This window comes from Chaetura pelagica, unplaced genomic scaffold (assembly GCF_000747805.2).
Source record: "Chaetura pelagica isolate M959 unplaced genomic scaffold, ChaPel_1.0 scaffold55, whole genome shotgun sequence".
NCBI classification, from domain to species: Eukaryota; Metazoa; Chordata; class Aves; order Apodiformes; family Apodidae; genus Chaetura; species Chaetura pelagica.
Genome location: NW_009953571.1, coordinates 3213320 through 3233969, shown reverse-complemented (window position 1 = coordinate 3233969; position 20650 = coordinate 3213320). Strand labels below are relative to the sequence as shown.

General features: G+C 39.1%; 1 protein-coding gene across 1 annotated transcript in view; it reads left to right on the top strand.

Moving 5' to 3' along the window:
* The first annotated feature begins 4791 nt into the window (after window positions 1-4791).
* Window positions 4792-20650, top strand: part of LOC104390453 (chromosome unknown open reading frame, human C11orf49) — a 78516-nt gene continuing 62657 nt past the window's right edge. Inside the window, exons 1-2 of the mRNA XM_009999590.1 lie at window positions 4792-4828; window positions 5115-5217. Coding sequence (XP_009997892.1) covers window positions 4792-4828; window positions 5115-5217 — 140 coding nt within the window. The remainder of the gene's footprint in view (window positions 4829-5114; window positions 5218-20650) is intronic.

Sequence of the window (20650 nt, the reverse complement as noted above, 5' to 3'; positions counted from 1 at the left end):
TCAATATTGACCCTTGAGGAATGCCACTCATCACTTGCCTTCACTTGGACACTGAGCCATTGCCCACAATGCTCTGGGTGTGGCTGTCCTGGTTTAAACATTAAAGGTGAATCCCAAAAACCAGAGAACAGAATTGCCCTCTCTTACCCCCTCTCCAGCCTCCCAAGGGAAGATAGGAGGGGAATAAGGAAGAGAGACTTAAACTTTGGAAATTGAAACTAGAAACAAATTTACTGTAACACAAGGTAAAAGGGTAAAACATGGGGAAAGAACAGATAAATATTTATATACAAAAGGGATCTTGATGACGACAGGGACATGGGAAAGGCAGAGCCGCTCCAGGGGAAGGTCCATGGCTTCTCCCAGCACCCGATGCAGTTGGATTCTGGAGCCAGCACGTGGGAAGCCGAAGGAACCAGGAGCAGCCCCTGCAAGGAGCAAGTAGCAGGAAGGGAAAAGGGCCTGGCTATCTGCTTGCCTGGCTTTTATTGATTGTGACTGGAAGTGGGCAGGAATACTGACCCTTCCAGTCTTTCAGGGTCCTAAGGACTCTCTCTCTGTATAGGTGTCGAACACTATGCCAGGGTCTCTAAACCATAACAGCGGCCATCCAGCCAATTACTTATCCACCGAGTGGTCCATCTGTCAAATCTGTCAAATCAGTGTTGCATTAGGAAGATGCACCTAAGTTTAAAACTGATGTGCAAAGATAGTGTAGTTAATGTGATTGCCTTGCCAATAGATGCTGAAGTAGGTATCACATAAGTGACACAGACAGTACTGTGGCACTTCCAAGGTCTTAATCCTCTCTGTTCCTGAGCACTGCTGATATTAAAAATGTTTTGTATCTGTAATATCATTACTTAAAGGTGACATGTATTTCCTTCCTTCCTTCCTTCCTTCCTTCCTTCCTTCCTTCCTTCCTTCCTTCCTTCCTGCCTTCCTTCCTGCCTTCCTGCCTTCCTGCCTCCCTGCCTTCCTGCCTTCCTGCCTTCCTGCCTCCCTGCCTTCCTGCCTTCCTGCCTTCCTCCTCCCTTCCTCCCTTCCTCCCTTCCTCCCTTCCTCCCTTCCTCCCTTCCTCCCTTCCTCCCTTCCTCCCTTCCTCCCTTCCTCCCTTCCTCCCTTCCTCCCTTCCTCCCTTCCTCCCTTCCTCCCTTCCTCCCTTCCTCCCTTCCTCCCTTCCTCCCTTCCTCCCTTCCTCCCTTCCTCCCTTCCTCCCTTCCTCCCTTCCTCCCTTCCTCCCTTCCTCCCTTCCTCCCTTCCTCCCTTCCTCCCTTCCTCCCTTCCTCCCTTCCTCCCTTCCTCCCTTCCTCCCTTCCTCCCTTCCTCCCTTCCTCCCTTCCTCCCTTCCTCCCTTCCTCCCTCCCTCATTTCTGACTTTCAGAATTTCCATTAAATTTTCCTTTTCCTTCCAAGTTATTTAAAGTATCAACACTTGTTCTTAAAATATTTATAATCACATGTATGAATTGGCAGATTCATTGTTCTTGTAAGAAGATTGAAAAAGTCATTCAGTGGCTTATAAAAGGACTATTTTTACTTGTTTAAATACACATGCGAAAATATTTGGTGCAGTTATAGCTAAATGAAATTCATTGTGATTCTCTAATCTGTTGTAATGAAGTCCTCAGAGATTGTGGATTGACTGTGGATGCAATCCTCATTTTGCATATAAATACTTACAGATTTATATGACCTTGTCTGGCCAGGTTCAAATCGAACAGCTGCTGTTTAGCCCTGAAGTGCATTGGTTGTGGAATTATCTTTGAATGTTGGGTGTGTGAGTGATAGTAAGATGTGAGCATGTGGACGTGGTGGTATACACCATCAGAGGACATTCTCCCAAGGGCTGTAGTAGTCAACTTTGGAGAAGCTGTATAGTATGTGTTGCTACCAATTGGACAAGAGACTCTAGGTGTAACATCATTGTTAGCGGTTTAGTGATAAGAATTAAGATACACTGTGCAACAGGATCTATTTAACATCAGGTCATGGGCTGCCAGAAGTCTCCTCTGTGAACTTACACTAACAGATGTTTCTGTGAAAGCTGCCTGGTAGCAAATCTTGCCTGACAGCAGAGTAGCACCTACCAAATCACTGTGGCAGGAACAGTTACTTACGGTTCGGGGTAGCTACATGGGATTTCAGGGAAGAGTTTAGCAAATACGGGTTGCATGAACCATTAACTTGGAAGGGTTTGTACAAGTAGGGAGGAGAGCCTTTGTTGCAATAAGCCATAAACAAATAAACACTGAGGATGATAACCTGTTTTAATACGTCCTGCATGGAAGCTGCAGTATACTGGAATTCTATCAGGAAGAAAATTAGTAGAGACAGCAGGCTGTAATAGCACAGTTGAATGAACATTTAGGCTTTACATTCTGAATTGGACTTGCTGCCTTACTATTGCAAGGTGAGCCTGAAAAATATGAGCAACCCATATAGCAATACACCATCATCTCCTTGAATTTTCAAAGAGATTGAAGTGGTTAAAAACTTATGAATCATCCCATTTATTTTGCACAGGACCTCAGAGATTTGTAACTCTACTTGCAAAAATAATGTTCTAGTATGATTCCAGTGTTTGTTATGGAAAGTACCATTTGTATAAATTGTGAAACTACTCTTTTGCTATAACCAGACTCCTGGCACTTGATTTTGCCTCTCTGGCCTGCTAGAACCTGCCTGCAAATTAAATGTTATTCTGTGACTTTTGTGTGTAGGGTAGAGTTGGTTGGGTTGTAAAACATAGTACTTGTTCCGTTCCATGGAGCTGGGCAGCCAGTGAACAGGAAGCCAGAGCTGGAATTTGGTTTGGCAGTGTGAGCTGTGCTACCTGGAAAACAGCACAGAGCTGAAGAGCCAAAAAGAGATGCTACTCAAGGAGATTGCTGATGCTGTTTTCTTTCAGCTTCTCCACTCATCAACTATTTCCCTCCCCCACACCATTACCTACCTTCTGGAACATAGGGAGAGAGGTTCTTTGCCAGCTTCTTTAGGCTGTGCAACGGAAGGGTTAACAGAAATAGCCTTTTACCAGCAGCTGTATTCACAGTGACCCATCTATATTTGTGTACACTTTAAAGTGTGAAGTTCTGTGCTGCAAGCTAATTTATTCTCCAGGAGCAGACTCAAAGGTATTAGTTGTAGAGGTCAGCCCCACCATGCTGTGGAGCATTGTGGGACCATGCTTGTCTGTCCCCATAGGCTTTTAGGGGAGAGGTTAGTGAGTCTAGAGAAGTAAAATAACAAAAATGTTTCATTGATAGGGACTATTCTATGAAAGGAGGATTGTATACTTCCTCACGAGGTTTGGAGAATGGTTTTCCAATTGAGCTGAAGATTATTGCAGGCTGAGATGAGTGGAAACCTGACTGCTAGTACCGTTTCCTTGCTTAATCTGGTACTGCTGACAGCTCAAGAGAGGCCTGGCAAGACGGTTTTTGAGTGCAAGAGGGGCTGCATGGTGAAGAGGGAGGAAGAACAGGCTGAAATAAAGTTACTCAGTTGCTGTTATCTTGAGTCTGACTGAGCTGCACAACTCATTCCTCCCTCAGGGGACACAGGTGCGCAGAGCTATTTTTCTTTAATCACTCACATAAATTAAATGTATTCCTTTGCTTTAAAATAATTAAATAAAGCTACGCCCTGTATCTTTTAGTGCCAGATAATATCTTTGAACCTTTGGCTCACCATTTAGCTATCAGCTGCAAGGTATTTTCCAGGGTGTGCTAAACCAATTTTACCATTGTCCTGGAAAGTGTTCTAGGCAGAGAAATCCCCTGATAGCAATCAATGTTCATACATACTTTTAATCACTGTATCCACTGGGAATAATCATTTCCGGGCCTCTCTTGAAGTCCACCTGCCCCACACTAAGATGAAAGAAACTTACATGCTGTGTATCAAGTGGCTGAGGCTTGATGCTTACCAGGATATTAAGCACAAATTAAAATGGTTTGAAGAATATTGATGTGGGTCTGAGGTTGGCCAGTTGCTGGTGTGGGGACGATGCTGCCAAGTCTGGAGCAGATTGGCAAGGAACAAGAACAGCTTTTGCTTTTCCTATATCCCCTAAGGGTTTTCTCTTGCTCTTTTTAGGACACGACACTACTTGCAAAAGTGCAGTATCATACGTGTTTAGAATGGAGGTGTGTGCTTTGGGAACAGGGTTTGTGTGCTTTCCAGGTTAGGAATGATTTTTCCTGGGTTTGTTGTGACTTGTCTTCTGATTGTTTAACTTGTAGGTTTGGAAAGTCTACTAAGTGGTAGCTGGCACATCACCCCAGACACGGCTCTTTGTTGCTCCAGTTTGGTTTCTAGCCAAACATCAAAGGGGCTCAGGGCAAATCTGAGCTGCTTCCTCCCTGGCAAATGCTTGGTTTGTACAGTCTGCCCCCTGTAGAAGCAGCAAAATAGTTTGTGTAATACCAAGCTATCTTTACTCAGAAGTTACAAGTGAGTGGCATTCTGTGGTTGGGTATTGGCAGATCCACCACTTCTGAAATTTCCTTTTACTTTGTTTATGCAGTTATTTGACACTGACTGTTGAGCCATATAAATCTCTCTTGGCATTGCGACCCGTTCCCCACCTGACACTCCAAGAACATTCACGGATGCCTGTATGGAAACAGATGTGCTTTTATTTGCACCTTTAGGATAAAAAAAACAAAACACCTTTACAGAACAGCCTTAGAGCTACTTGGCTTTGGTAAGTTGGGAGGGGCAGAGAACACCTTAAAGCTCTGCAACAGCCCCATGGGTATGGTATTGACCATCTGTATGTGAAAAATGGCTGTGACTCAGAACAGAGACCAGGAATCCTCAAGTAAGCATTTTCCAGCAAGGCAGTCTCACAATTCCTTCTCCTTTCACTTCCAGAATCTTAGGGAATTTTAAATAAGGGTCAGCTAACTCTGTATAGCTAGGAAAGAAAGCAGGATTTAGGTCAGGAATTTTACTACCCATATCTAGAAGAATGAAACCTCTGCTCTCCAACTAAGGGAGCAAATGCTTGTTGGCTTGTGTAAGGCACACAACTAGGTTGGTCTGGCTCTGGGCTTTGCAGGCCCCTTGTATTCTAATTTCTGTCTCTTACTGTCTTTTATTTGCAGCTCAAAGACATGTCCTCACGTACATGGAGGATGCAGTGAGCCAGCTGCTGGAGAACAGAGAAGATATTAGTCAGTATGGCATTGCCAGGTTCTTCACTGAATAGTAAGTACATCAGGATGCTGCCAATAGGGCCAGCCTGAGGGGGGCTGTTGGAAACAGGCAGGGTACATGGAGAATGGAGCTGGACACATGCTGATTATGTTGTGAATGCTGGATTTCACTGGGTTAGCCAAGGGCTGCCTGAGCATGTTTGAGAAATGTGCATGGATTTCATTCAGTTCAGTACCTCTTGTATTACAAACATTCATGTGAAGCAGTCACGTTGAGGAACAGAGCTTTTAAAAGCATATAGAAAACCAAATTCTGCTTGCCTTGATCAGGGCTGTTTGTATCAAAAGCAGAAACTGCTGCTTGTTCCAGCAGCACTCATTCTTCCTTTTAGTGAATATGGATTTGAACTGATTTGTCTCCTTTTGTGATTGTTGTCTTGTTGAATGCTTTAATAGAATGCCTCTTCCTCACTTATAATCTGCATAAATCCTTAAATAATTAACATAATAATTAGCACAGACAATCTGGAAAGATTGGGGGGGCAGGGGAAAGCTGTGTGCTGGTCTTCAGTGTTGTTTATGTTGACTCAGCTGATTGCTGTATGTTTTGCCAACTTGATAATGTCTTGCACAATGTCTAAAACTGTTCCAGGCAGCTTCATTAAACATCAGTTGGCAATACATGTGCTTGCAGTAGTTATTTGTTTCTGACTTTTAATACCCGTTTGAAAATCTTTCCTTGCTTGCTTCCTTTTGTGTTATCTTTTTTCTGAGACAAATCAATGTGCAGAGTGTTTCAGAACAATCTCTGTACTACAACAGTGGAAGAAGATCTCAAAGCACAGTAGTAGCTTTCTTTCTCAATTGACCAGTTTCAGATCTTCTTGTGTTTTTTATTTGCTTTGTTTTTTTTCTGCACATCGCTGTCCATCTAACCTCTAAATGAGGACTAACTAGCTAGTTTCACTGACTGGATAGCTTGCCTTATATCTTCTTGCCCCATGCACATTTTCTGCTTTAAACAACTGAGATTTGCACTGGTAAAGTAGTAACTAAGATAAATACTGCAGCAAGTCTGAGACAAGATTCTTAAAGGTTTTTTGTTTTGGTTTTCTTTTCTGAGATAGGGCAACAAGCAGTTCAAGACTAATGAGGGTCTGACCATCTTGGCAGAGAAGGTGAGATATGAACCATCTTACTACATCTGTTTGTACAACAGATCTTTTAGGTAGATGATAGTGTAACAAGAAAATATGGTTTCTTGGTAGTACTTTAGCTCTTTTGCTCTTTACAAAGTACTTCCAACTGTCATTTGGCATGAATCTCCCATGTTACAGAATCTGAAAAATAGTATAAAGGCAATTTTATCAGAAGAATTAGTTTATCAAGACAGTTTAGTCTTACTATTAACATTTCTCTGTAGCTGAGTGTAACTAGAATAAATTATGACTTTAAAATACCTCAAAAATGTATTTCAGAAACAAATAATACCTGGTACTATGTGGATTTTATAAAGGGATTGAGATTTGTTGTTGTTTATAAAGTAGCTTAAACTCTCACAATACATTCCCTCTTCATAGACTAGCAAGGTTAAAAAAATGCATAGTATCAGGAATGAAACTCCTACTATACAAACCAATGAACACTGTATTTCCATGTTTTGAGCAAGTTGTAATTGTCACTGTTAAGTCACAGTTGGGGAGAATTAATCCCTGAGAGTAGGTATTGGGAACAAACCAAGGTACAACCTGTGCACTCGATGTGACCAGCAATCATGATGCACCATCTGATATAGGTGAATTTCCACAGAAAGTGATACTGACATTAGTCAGCTGAACAAGTAGTCAGTAAACAAGAGCTTAAGAAAGATAAAGAGCTACAAGACTACAACGACTTCCACCCACCAATAGGATTTCTTTAACAGAGTTGAAAGCAAGGTATCTCTGAAATACCCAGCTGAAACAATCGTTCAGGCATCTCTCCAGATTAGATTTGCTGTGCACCTGCTTTCAAGCTGACACCTCAGGGCCTTTTTTAAACTTCTGATCACACGTACTTAAATGGTGAGCAAGAGGTCTTCCACACTTTTTGAAACTGCTCAAGTTGCTTCTCTACCATTTTTCTCATTGTGACATGATAACCATCTTCTTGTGGCTTCTTATTCCTTTTGTGCCTTTGAAAAAATAAATAGTAATTCAAGATCATTATAACAACAGCAAAAAAAATCACCATAGAACTCAACCCTCTGCTTGACTTATGTGCTGGAGATCATGCTTCCATTTATTTTCATAGTGATATGTGAATTTCCACAATGACTTTTTTTTCTCACACTGAGTGTTCTGTGTAGCTTCTGAATTCTTGAGAGACAGGAAAAGGCTGCTTCTTCATTTTTTTCTGTGAATAATATAGAACTAATAATTATTTCCTCCCCCCCCTTTTTTTCTTTTAAAGTATATCTGGAGTTTAGCAGATCAAACTGTGTCCCTGTACCAAAACACAGACAGGCTTAGTAATTTTGAGAGCTCTGAAACTTAAGATTTGAAATTTATTTGTAGTGGAGAATAAATGATTGGCAGTATGGGTGCAGGTAGACTCACAATGCAGTTTCCCATTATTAAAGTGTCATATGTTCTGGCTCCCAGTGCCTAGTGGTGAGCCCTCACTGCCCAACAGATTTCTGTTCATCAGAGCAACTGTCAACATCTGTTCAGGCTGTGCTTTGAAAGCTACACTGTATTTATATTACTCAGCCAAGCAAATAAGCTTGATCTTTATTTTTATCTTTAATCTCAGTATCTTGAAACTGAAAGATAACTTGTGAGAATCCAGAAGGTTTGTGTACATTCTCAGTGTTTTCCTTGATCCAGACTATTTAAAGTGAGAGGGTTGTTACATGCATATTTTGAAGTATGCTGCAATGATTTGAGATTAAGGGACTTGATATTAGGGTGTCCAGTTTTTCATATTGTGCTTTCCCTATTTATCCTCTTTCAAAAATAAGAGGCCAAGCCCAGGGTTTAGAAAACCTGTGTATGGAATACAATAATTACTTCTGTAACTTTTCAGAAATAATGAAGTTAGTCAGGAATGGGTATTAGATTTTTTCCAAACTCTTATCAGAGGGCACACTTTTCAATAGAGTGGTGATCCATGGAACCTCTCTTGCTGGATCCACCACTGAAGAGCAGTCGTGGCCTTTCCATCATGCATTGCAATACCCCGCCTCACCATGAGTCACTTCAGATCTTTTTGTCTGTTATAAAAAGTAGTTTTATGCATAATTAAGAAAGTTTTGTTGGGCTTCAGCTTACCTGAATGAAATTTCAGAGCTGAAAACTATGTAGCCATGTAGCTCTGTATGGATCAAGCAGTAAGCATTTTGCAGGCAATTAATGTTTCTAGTTCTTTCTAGGAAATGAAATTGGGTGTGTATTTCACTGCTATCCACAGCCTAGCACTGGGATGGCTCATTGCAGAGGGCTGACCTTCATCTCTACAGTTCTCCTTCCAGAGTATTTTCAGTTTTCAATGATATATTTTTTTCTCACTGTGTTCCATTGTTAATTTGTCCCAGTCACGTGAACATCTGGTTTCAATCTTGGGAGTATCTTGAGGATCCCCTCATCTGACTCCTGACTCTTACAGGAATAGGGATCAATCACCCCTCTGCCTATTATTTCACATCTTTTAGCTAAACAAGTAAAATTATGCCTCTCTTAGGACTAGTCTTTGTTTTATAGGTATGCTGAAATGCTACTGTTACTTGTTCATTACAAACCCAAGGAATCTTTGCTCTGCTTTTGAACCTTCATGAAATTCAGTCTCTTGAAAGGCTTCTGTATAATTGCACACTAATGCTGCTTTACTTCTTCCAGCCTAACATCTGTGCCAACATATTTAAAGGGACATGTTCCTCCTATACATTATTTATCATCCTGTTTTCTTGATCTTTCCTGAACTGAAGAAACACAGGGCCTCCATGCTAATGGGTGTGATCATGAAAAGGCAATGTGCATAGCAGCCCACTTTTTTTTTTATTGGGATCTTAAAAGGAGTCTGTGTGGTTTGTTTTTTCACTTCAGCTGGAAGAAACAATAACAAAAAAATTGACCAAAAGACTTCCTACTTGTAATTACTGCTTTTTTTTTTCTGGGCTAACCCTTTGCTTGAAACTTTCTCTTCCAGCTTGCAGATAGGTAGATGTACAACTCTATTCAAGACTGTTTGGAAAGCTCAGAAGTACAAACCAGTGGTAAATTACCTCAGACAGGAAAATTCTTCCTCTCACTTTTGTAGTTTGATAAACCAAACACAAGTGACCTAGAGACAGAGGAAAACAGCATTTTTTAGGTCTTATGTTCTTTTCCAAAAACACTTACTGTTTTCTTTTGTTTCTGTCCTTTTCACCTGCCAGCTGGAGCATGATGGAGAAAGACATCTTGCTTTAAGCTTGCAGCTGTAGCACTACTTCCATTGGGCTCTGCAAACTGACTCCAAGATCTGCTTTCTCAGTAAAGGATGTTTTTGCTGGTTCTAACTTAAAAGTGCCCCTTCTGGTTGTTGTATGACAGTTTGATAATATTTATCTCAGAAGGTGTCAGTGATGTGTGTCTGGGGTTGGGTCAGGTGTTGGATACTGCTTTTAGATCTCTTGTGTGCCTGGCAAGTCAAAATACCAGGTCTGCGCTGTTTTACACAAAGGAACATTTGTGTTGTTCAGAGTGGCAGGACTACCAGTGCTATATAGCTTGAGATCCTTGAACAGGAAGATGTTATGTTGTTAAGTATCAACCTTTAGCAATGAAACTACCTCATTTTTGCTTGCTGTCTCAGTTGGCTGGAACAATTTGTTCAACTCATTCCTCAGGGACATATATGATGCTGCTCTCTTGGTTTTCTCTGGCAATAGCAGTGATACAACTTTGGTGTCAGAAAAACTATTGGCTTGTTCAGTCCTGTACTGCTATACAATATTACAGAAATAAATCGGTAGATTAAACAATGCCCTCCTCTTTAAAATGGTCTCAGTACCCTTGGCAGGGGGGGAGTAGTGCAAGGGGGAAGGGCCAGGAATGGGACAGATGGGATGCCCAGGAGAAATAATCCATTCCCTGAAGTCAGCCTTAATTGGCAACTGGAAATAAGCTGAATTATCTGCTTATAAAGATGAGGCATTCTTAGAGCTAGCTTAAAGCCATCTTTTTTTTTCATCTCTGTGTATGTAGGTCTTATCATCATTGTCATCTTGCTGTCATCTGCTGTGCAACTTTTGCCTTTTCACAGTAACTTGTACTGTCTTGTTTGCAAGGATAGTGTAAGCTTTTCAAGACAGAAGTGATATTGTACTGCATGATGTACTTTACAGTATCTAGCATTGTAGAACGTCGTCTCCATGCTTTGTACAATTGTAGTATAAACAGCAAAATAGTAGTGAGAAGGTCCTTAGGGCTTTGACAGACTGTGCCAGATTCCCTTTCTGAGAGATGGAGCCATTCATTAGAATTTCTCAGTAAGACTGTCTGTGGGAGGGGCACTGGATGTTGGGGTTTTTTAGTATTAGTTCTGTGTGTTTTAAGGCTCTGGGACATAACAGTACTTTCAGGTTCTTACATAAAGTGTTGATATTCTCTCTGATATAAACTTATGAGCCATTGCAAAAATAATATTTCATGTGTTCCTCATATGCTCTCAGGATTCCTACATGGCTTCTGCTCTGGAGAGAAAAAGACAACACTGTCACACTCAATGTCAGACTGCACTGAGCCACACGATCGGTGTGAAGCTGCTACTCTCAGTGACCTTAGCTGGGAAGCAGCCCTTTGGCCTGAAAATCTCAGCTGGGATAATGCGCTTGATGGTTCCTGACAGGCTCCTACTTGGGATTCCTTAATCCCTAGGGCACTGTGTATGGGTGCTGTCTGCCTCTCCTTTGCCCTTCAGTTAGCAGTGGAAAGACAATATATGCACTGAGACACGGCACTCGTGCTGGAAGCTCTGAGGAGTAGATTTTACAGCTAATGGGAATAAGTTGCTGTGAGAGAAACATTTTCAAAGTCTCTCTCCACAGAGCAGATGAATTTGCAGGACTGAATTTATTTATTATTTATCTTTCTGGGGAACCTATAATAGTTGTCTGTTTCTCCATTTAAAGTGTTACTAATGGACACAAAGCCTTTCTGTTGAAGTCCATTTGTTGCCTTTCAGCCTTACCTCTACAGAGAAGAGTTGTCAGAATGGAAAGGTCTCTTCCTTGTGATCTAAGTTACTCCAATTCATATTACAAATGGGATTTTAGTACCCCCTGTATACTGTGCATGGGGTATGTGTTTTGTATAAGGCTATGGATATTTTGGAGATGTGGATAATTTGATTTATTTTTTATTAAAATCATGTTAATTTTGTCCAGAACCTGTAGATCTACCACCTGAAGTGTGATGTTTTTATTATAGAATTGTTTGACATCAGAGGCAGGGTTGGTATCTTCATCTGACAGAGAAGATCTATGTCTTCCTGATTTTCTCAGAGTTGTTTCCTTGTAACAAGCACTGCAACAAGTCCTAGCCTGACAAACAGGCTGATTGGAATGATTACTGTTGAGTAAACATCTGGAAAAAAAATACATAATTGATGGGAATAACACATTGAATACCACTATCAGGGGGGTTGGACTAGATGATCTTTCAAGGTCCCTTCCAACCCCTTTCTGTTGAAGTCCATTTGTTGCCTTTCAGCCTTACCTCTACAGAGAAGAGTTGTCAGAATGGAAAGGTCTCTTCCTTGTGATCTAAGTTACTCCAATTCATATTACAAATGGGATTTTAGTACCCCCTGTATACTGTGCATGGGGTATGTGTTTTGTATAAGGCTATGGATATTTTGGAGATGTGGATAATTTGATTTATTTTTTATTAAAATCATGTTAATTTTGTCCAGAACCTGTAGATCTACCACCTGAAGTGTGATGTTTTTATTATAGAATTGTTTGACATCAGAGGCAGGGTTGGTATCTTCATCTGACAGAGAAGATCTATGTCTTCCTGATTTTCTCAGAGTTGTTTCCTTGTAACAAGCACTGCAACAAGTCCTAGCCTGACAAACAGGCTGATTGGAATGATTACTGTTGAGTAAACATCTGGAAAAAAAATACATAATTGATGGGAATAACACATTGAATACCACTATCAGGGGGGTTGGACTAGATGATCTTTCAAGGTCCCTTCCAACCCCTAAGATTCTATGATTCTATGATTCTATAGTTAGTACACGTTGCCAATATGTTATATATGTGTGTGTATAAATGTGTAGTGTTTTCTTTCCATATACTCAAGAATGAGTGGGTACTCAGATGAATCCAAACCCTTGCAAAGAAATAGGGGGAGGCAGTAAACTTTAAGCAGCTTGCTTTTTTTTTGTTTTGTTTTTGTTTGTTTTGTTTTTGTATCCCTGTTCTTGCATTTCTGATCACAAATCTCTTGTTTTAGTTTGTATTCTTACAGAAGTGAAAGGGCCCTCAAGTCAGAATTAGTGAACTGTGGCAATCTTCTATTGTCTGTTTTCCACTGAGGAAAGGTCTGTAGCAGAAGATGCCATGATGCAAAATAGATATTCAATGCTGAAATCACTGTTTGAAAAGCATCTTTCTCCATCATTCAGGAAAACAGCTCAGCTGTGCTTGCTGAGTCACTGTGTTGGAATATATAGAGAAAAAAAAGAAATATAAATAGAGACATATCCACAACAGATGTAGTGGGACTATTTACAGTATTTTGCATACAATCTGTAATGTGTGTATAAAGCAATAATCTCTTTTCATAGTCAGTCACATGCTGTAAGGATTGAATTTCCTGCACCTTTGGTAAATGTTTTGAACAAAACTGTTTAGTAGTGTGAAAATAGCACCTGGAATTCAGTAGAAAAACTCTAAAGAATAGCAGCTTTGGAAAAACATAATGACATAGGAAGTTTGGTACTCATTGGTATTTTTTTCCCCCATTGTATATGTTTTTATTTTATTTTTAAGAATAGCAAGACATAGTTTTATCCTTTTCTGTTAGGATATTTTTTTATAACATACTGTTTTCTCCAACTAAGTTTTTGATGTCTCAAGCTGTAAGAGAACCACTGTTGAATATATGATAGTGTCATCAATAACTATGCCTTCCTTTGTATTAGTAACTCATATGGTTTAGTTCTGGTTTTAATTAAGCATTTTGGCATGAGCCTAAGCTACTATATGCATATAGGAGATCAGTTTCAGAGGAGTTCTTGGCTTCCATCTGTCTAAGCTTGTAAGACTTCGTATTCAATTCGAACAAAGCAGTGTAAGTTTGAGGAACACTTTGTTTTTCCCAGAAAGATCTTTAAGAAAGGATGGATCAGAATTGAGGCTGAGCTTTTTTTTTTAGTTTGTGGTGTTGGAAGGAGTTTTATATTCATTCTTAGACTATAAAATATTGTAGTGTCACAGAAAATCTTGAAAAGCATTTCTAATTGCCTTGCTAAGAATACGTGTATCTCAATGTGAACAAGGCCAACAAATGTAAAATTTCTTCTAAATTGGTTATGCCAGGCTGTAAAAATCAGCAAATGCCTGCAGCAAGAGGATGGGATAAGATCCCATAATAGGATTCTTTATCCTTTACAGGATAAAATCCCTTAACTGTCTTTGCATTCTCGTGAATAGCAAGCCACTGAAAGCCTCATAGCTTGGCTGAAAATTGCATTTTAAAAACTTAAGTTATCTTCCTTTTCTTAAAAAAAAAAACAAACTAAAAGTAGAGTTTCTAGACAATCTAGATGTCTCCAGAAAACTTGAGACTTTCTCTGCTGGGTAGTGTTGAAATCATACAGATTCCAGAATACATTAGCATTAGAGTCTTGCAGTAACTTCATGTCCTGCAATATTAATCCTTTTACATATCTTCAAATAAATTAGACAAACTGTAGCTGATCAACACTGTAGGCAAGCAGTTTTAGCGAGCACAAAGTGGTTTAGCTAACTAGTGTCTAAATGCAGAGTTAGCATTGATGTCAAATGATGAAGCTGCTTCTATATTAAAGAATTTTGGCAAGGTTCATTTGTTGCCATGATGGAAATAATGGAAGCTGCTCAGTCTTTGTGCTCTAGTTCTTGCCAAGGCAACTGAATAGGTGAGGGAGTATTAGTTGTAATTTTTGTTTTCTTCTGAAATTCTCCTGCCTAACCAAGACTGAAGAGATCAAATAGGGGAGCTGCGTGCATGACACTAATGTTGAATCTCTTTGAAAGAGTCATTACGATGTATTTCAGTAGTTCCTGAATCATTATAGTTGTAATATGATTGAGCTGCTACCTTTTAAAACAAAAGTCTAATTTAAAAAACATGGAGCTGTCTTACTATAAGAGACACAGGAGACTACAAGCAGAATGGAGCAAGCAGGCCCTTACTCCTGGCTTATATTTCAGCCCCAACTTTCTGAGAAGCCAATTTGCCGTCACTGGGTTTTACGCTTTGATCTCAGCAGTACAAGATGGATGTGGTTATTCAATAGTTTTAAAATTCATACTCCTCCTTCAGTAGACATTGATGTTTTGGTATCAAAATCCATCTCCAGCTGATGTCAATTCCATAGCTGCTTCCAGAGTTGTAATACTAGAGGAAACGCAAACACTACCTTGTGTTGCTTGTATTTTAAATAGTGTTTCTGTTCTTTGAGACATCTCACCCTTGCCACAGGTTCACTGCATGGTTTCTGTGGCATCTTGTAGCTCGTGAATGAATTCCACAGTATGGCAGGGAGGGCAAAAATGCATCTGTTGGTTAATAAAAGAAGGCAAAGAACAGAGATTATGGCTGTATGGTAAAGCTTATTGAGGACTTGACCCTCCCATACCCTCAGCATATAGAAAGGTATAGACCCATTCAATAAGGAATTTTCTTCTTGGCCCAAAATATCTAATCAAGTGGGTTTAAACATACACAAAATTCATTAGCTGGAGAGTTAGTGGCTTTCTCTGTGTAATTATAATTACATATATAATAGTTATATATAAAATACTCAGCATATAGAAAGGTATAGACCCATTCAATAAGGAATTTTCTTCTTGGCCCAAAATATCTAATCAAGTGGGTTTAAACATACACAAAATTCATTAGTTGGAGAGTTAGTGGCTTTCTCTGTGTAATTATAATTACATATATAATAGTTATATATAATATAATATATATTATATATATATAAATATATATATATAGTAAATAGTATAGTATATAAATAAATGAGTGGGTACTCAGATGAATCCAAACCCTTGCAAAGAAATAGGGGGAGGCAGTAAACTTTAAGCAGCTTGCTTTTTTTTGTTGTTTTGTTTTTGTTTGTTTTGTTTTTGTATCCCTGTTCTTGCATTTCTGATCACAAATCTCTTGTTTTAGTTTGTATTCTTACAGAAGTGAAAGGGCCCTCAAGTCAGAATTAGTGAACTGTGGCAATCTTCTATTGTCTGTTTTCCACTGAGGAAAGGTCTGTAGCAGAAGATGCCATGATGCAAAATAGATATTCAATGCTGAAATCACTGTTTGAAAAGCATCTTTCTCCATCATTCAGGAAAACAGCTCAGCTGTGCTTGCTGAGTCACTGTGTTGGAATATATAGAGAAAAAAAAGAAATATAAATAGAGACATATCCACAACAGATGTAGTGGGACTATTTACAGTATTTTGCATACAATCTGTAATGTGTGTATAAAGCAATAATCTCTTTTCATAGTCAGTCACATGCTGTAAGGATTGAATTTCCTGCACCTTCGGTAAATGTTTTGAAGAAAACTGTTTAGTAGTGTGAAAATAGCACCTGGAATTCAGTAGAAAAACTCTAAAGAATAGCAGCTTTGGAAAAACATAATGACATAGGAAGTTTGGTACCCATTGGTATTTTTTTCCCCCATTTTATATGTTTTTATTTTATTTTTAAGAATAGCAAGACATAGTTTTATCCTTTTCTGTTAGGATATTTTTTTATAACATACTGTTTTCTCCAACTAAGTTTTTGATGTCTCAAGCTGTAAGAGAACCACTGTTGAATATATGATAGTGTCATCAATAACTATGCCTTCCTTTGTATTAGTAACTCATATGGTTTAGTTCTGGTTTTAATTAAGCATTTTGGCATGAGCCTAAGCTACTATATGCATATAGGAGATCAGTTTCAGAGGAGTTCTTGGCTTCCATCTGTCTAAGCTTGTAAGACTTCGTATTCAATTCGAACAAAGCAGTGTAAGTTTGAGGAACACTTTGTTTTTCCCAGAAAGATCTTTAAGAAAGGATGGATCAGAATTGAGGCTGAGCTTTTTTTTTTAGTTTGTGGTGTTGGAAGGAGTTTTATATTCATTCTTAGACTATAAAATATTGTAGTGTCACAGAAAATCTTGAAAAGCATTTCTAATTGCCTTGCTAAGAATACGTGTATCTCAATGTGAACAAGGCCAACAAATGTAAAATTTCTTCTAAATTGGTTATGCCAGGCTGTAAAAATCAGCAAATGCCTGCAGCAAGAGGATGGGATAAGATCCCATAATAGGATTCTTTATCCTTTACAGGATAAAATCCCTTAACTGTCTTTGCATTCTCGTGAATAGCAAGCCACTGAAAGCCTCATAGCTTGGCTGAAAATTGCATTTTAAAAACTTAAGTTATCTTCCTTTTCTTAAAAAAAAACAACAAACTAAAAGTAGAGTTTCTAGACAATCTAGATGTCTCCAGAAAACTTGAGACTTTCTCTGCTGGGTAGTGTTGAAATCATACAGATTCCAGAATACATTAGCATTAGAGTCTTGCAGTAACTTCATGTCCTGCAATATTAATCCTTTTACATATCTTCAAATAAATTAGACAAACTGTAGCTGATCAACACTGTAGGCAAGCAGTTTTAGCGAGCACAAAGTGGTTTAGCTAACTAGTGTCTAAATGCAGAGTTAGCATTGATGTCAAATGATGAAGCTGCTTCTATATTAAAGAATTTTGGCAAGGTTCATTTGTTGCCATGATGGAAATAATGGAAGCTGCTCAGTCTTTGTGCTCTAGTTCTTGCCAAGGCAACTGAATAGGTGAGGGAGTATTAGTTGTAATTTTTGTTTTCTTCTGAAATTCTCCTGCCTAACCAAGACTGAAGAGATCAAATAGGGGAGCTGCGTGCATGACACTAATGTTGAATCTCTTTGAAAGAGTCATTACGATGTATTTCAGTAGTTCCTGAATCATTATAGTTGTAATATGATTGAGCTGCTACCTTTTAAAACAAAAGTCTAATTTAAAAAACATGGAGCTGTCTTACTATAAGAGACACAGGAGACTACAAGCAGAATGGAGCAAGCAGGCCCTTACTCCTGGCTTATATTTCAGCCCCAACTTTCTGAGAAGCCAATTTGCCGTCACTGGGTTTTACGCTTTGATCTCAGCAGTACAAGATGGATGTGGTTATTCAATAGTTTTAAAATTCATACTCCTCCTTCAGTAGACATTGATGTTTTGGTATCAAAATCCATCTCCAGCTGATGTCAATTCCATAGCTGCTTCCAGAGTTGTAATACTAGAGGAAACGCAAACACTACCTTGTGTTGCTTGTATTTTAAATAGTGTTTCTGTTCTTTGAGACATCTCACCCTTGCCACAGGTTCACTGCATGGTTTCTGTGGCATCTTGTAGCTCGTGAATGAATTCCACAGTATGGCAGGGAGGGCAAAAATGCATCTGTTGGTTAATAAAAGAAGGCAAAGAACAGAGATTATGGCTGTATGGTAAAGCTTATTGAGGACTTGACCCTCCCATACCCTCAGCATATAGAAAGGTATAGACCCATTCAATAAGGAATTTTCTTCTTGGCCCAAAATATCTAATCAAGTGGGTTTAAACATACACAAAATTCATTAGTTGGAGAGTTAGTGGCTTTCTCTGTGTAATTATAATTACATATATAATAGTTATATATAATATAATATATATTATATATATATAAATATATATATATAGTAAATAGTATAGTATATAAATATATATATAATAATTTTTGAGGGAGTTGCTGGAGAGCAACTTGCCATGTGCTCCATAAAATTAGTTAGAATGCATTCATGTCTCTGTGCTGCACCGCTCACCGTGTAAAAATTAAGTCTCTCTATGCCAGCAAGACCTTTCCAGTCTCACTGAAACACCATGTGGTCTCCGATAGCACCTGATCAGACTGAAAGAGCTGGTCCTGAGTGATTCATGCTTATCTCTGAGAGCTTCTTTACTTTTCTGTTAAGCACCTTGGAGGCCTTTTGCAGGGCTATTTTCCTTCTTGCATTGTATGTCCTTTTCCATCTTCCTGAATACTAGGTTTCCCAGCTCATAATTCTAAGAAGCAGCTTTATTTCAGAGTAGAAAGGGGCCCCAATATGTGGCCTATTATATCCATATCAGCTTGCTTACCCTTTTCAAACAGCTATTGTGTTTTAATGGGGCCCTGCCTGGCAGGGGGAGTCCTTAATTCCTATGATATAAGAATGGCCAGCTTGAGTTACAGCAAACTGCAGGATACTGTTCTGATCAAAGACCTCTGTTTTTTGAGATTCTTCCCCCCTCCTTGTTTGCTTTTTTAATTATTTTTTTTCCAAGTGCCAAGCTAATAATTCAACACAGTAATGTCATTTTAGCTTTTGGTTTGAAAGTTTCAAGGTGTTAAATTACTGACCTAGCATAGGAAAAAAATCAAGGGAGGAGGGCTCTAAAATCATAAAAGGATTCTGGATCAAGCACAGCAACTTTAATCCTTTCCTTCTCCAGAATCTGTAGACTGGTTTCAGAGGGTTTGATTTGCTGCAAAGCAACATAGGAAAGCTTGTTCACTGCTCTGAGCTGTGTCACAGGTGCTGTGGTTCATTGCCTTTCAAACACTACTTGGGATAATCTTTGTATCAACTGTATTAACTCTGCCATGAATTCAGAGACTTCTGAGCCTATACCAAGAAGTCTGAAAACAAATAATTAACATTTGTGTCACTTCTTTCCCTTTTTGAAGACTCTTCATCCAAAATAAATGCAAGTGGGTGAGACAGAAGATCTCAAGAAAATCCAGCCTCTGTGTTTGCAGTGTTGAATCACCCACTATTGCCAACATGTTTAGAGTGTTAATGATTTCCTATCTGCCTGGTTGTTAAAAAAGGATTTTTCCTTAAAACCAGTCATTGGGAATAACTTTCAGCATCTGTTTCATCTTAACACTGGTAACACATTTCAGAGGAAGCGCCTTAAAAAGCACTGCTAATTTCATTAGAGGAAGATTGTAATTTCCTTGAAGCTGACTTCATTGTGCTCAGTGTTAATATCTGTGGAATTTTAAAAAGCACTTGATACAACAGCTTTGAATTGAGGAATGCTAATGCTCCTATGTTACCTTCCAAGAGGGAGAGCTAAAGAAACAATCCAATGATTGGTCTGAATATTGCAAGTAGTGTAGTACACTTAAACCAATAGGAGAAGAACAGAATGATCTTAAATTAAACTACGTTCGTGTGGCAGTGATTTATTCATCACAGCAGTAAAACTGGGTTGTTGTTTTTTCCCAGTGGTACCTACAGTGTTAAGTGCTCCCTCTCAGGGCTGTTACAGGCAAGGTAAACCTAATTTTCCTATTTCAGAGCATAGCCTTGGAGTAAGTGTGATTAGTTGCTTGGGGATACTTTGTGTGTGGATGACTTACTTAACAACAGAAATTGCCTGGGTTTAAAAGCCTTTTGAATTTCAGTATTTGCTATTGCTAGAGCTACTTCTTTGTTACTCATTGTACCACAGTCCTTAATCCTAATACTCATGATTACCCCTACTTATTGTGGTATGGTTTACATCATGAAGCAGGCTTGGAGCTCATGACCTGGGTTTCTTTCAGATTAAACTAAACTGGAAGATGTGTTCCAACTGCAAATGAGCATTCAATCCATGAGTTCTGACTAGAGCTAATCCAGTGTGTGTTTCAAGAAAAAGCAAACTCCAAAATACTCGTAATGTTGACATCAGGTCCTCTGCCCTGTTTCTCTACAGATGTTTCAGTCAGTCTGGAGGTAGCATCCACTGACAACTTTGCATTTGAGACTACTTTGTTTTCACTTAAGACGCTCTTATTTTTTTAATATCTTAGAAACTTGTGTATCTGGGAAGAAAAGTAGTGTGTGTGGAGGGAAATGGTTCGTGCTGGAGAAGCAGCATAAAAGCCTTCAAAGTGAGTTTTTCCTCCTTCGTCGTGCTCTTGATGGAAAATGCAAGCAGTAATGCTCTAAGTTAAGGAATAACAGTCCTTGTTCCTTGTTTTCCATTTAGTAGAGAAGGAATCCCGTGAACTCATTTGGCTCTTTGCATGGCAACCAAAGGTAGCACCTGCTAGGGGGACAGCAGGGTCCTGGCAAGCTCTTCTGTCCTCCTTGGGGACTTGGGGCTGTCTCTGCATTGTGCATATTTGTCTTTGCCCAAGTTCAGCAG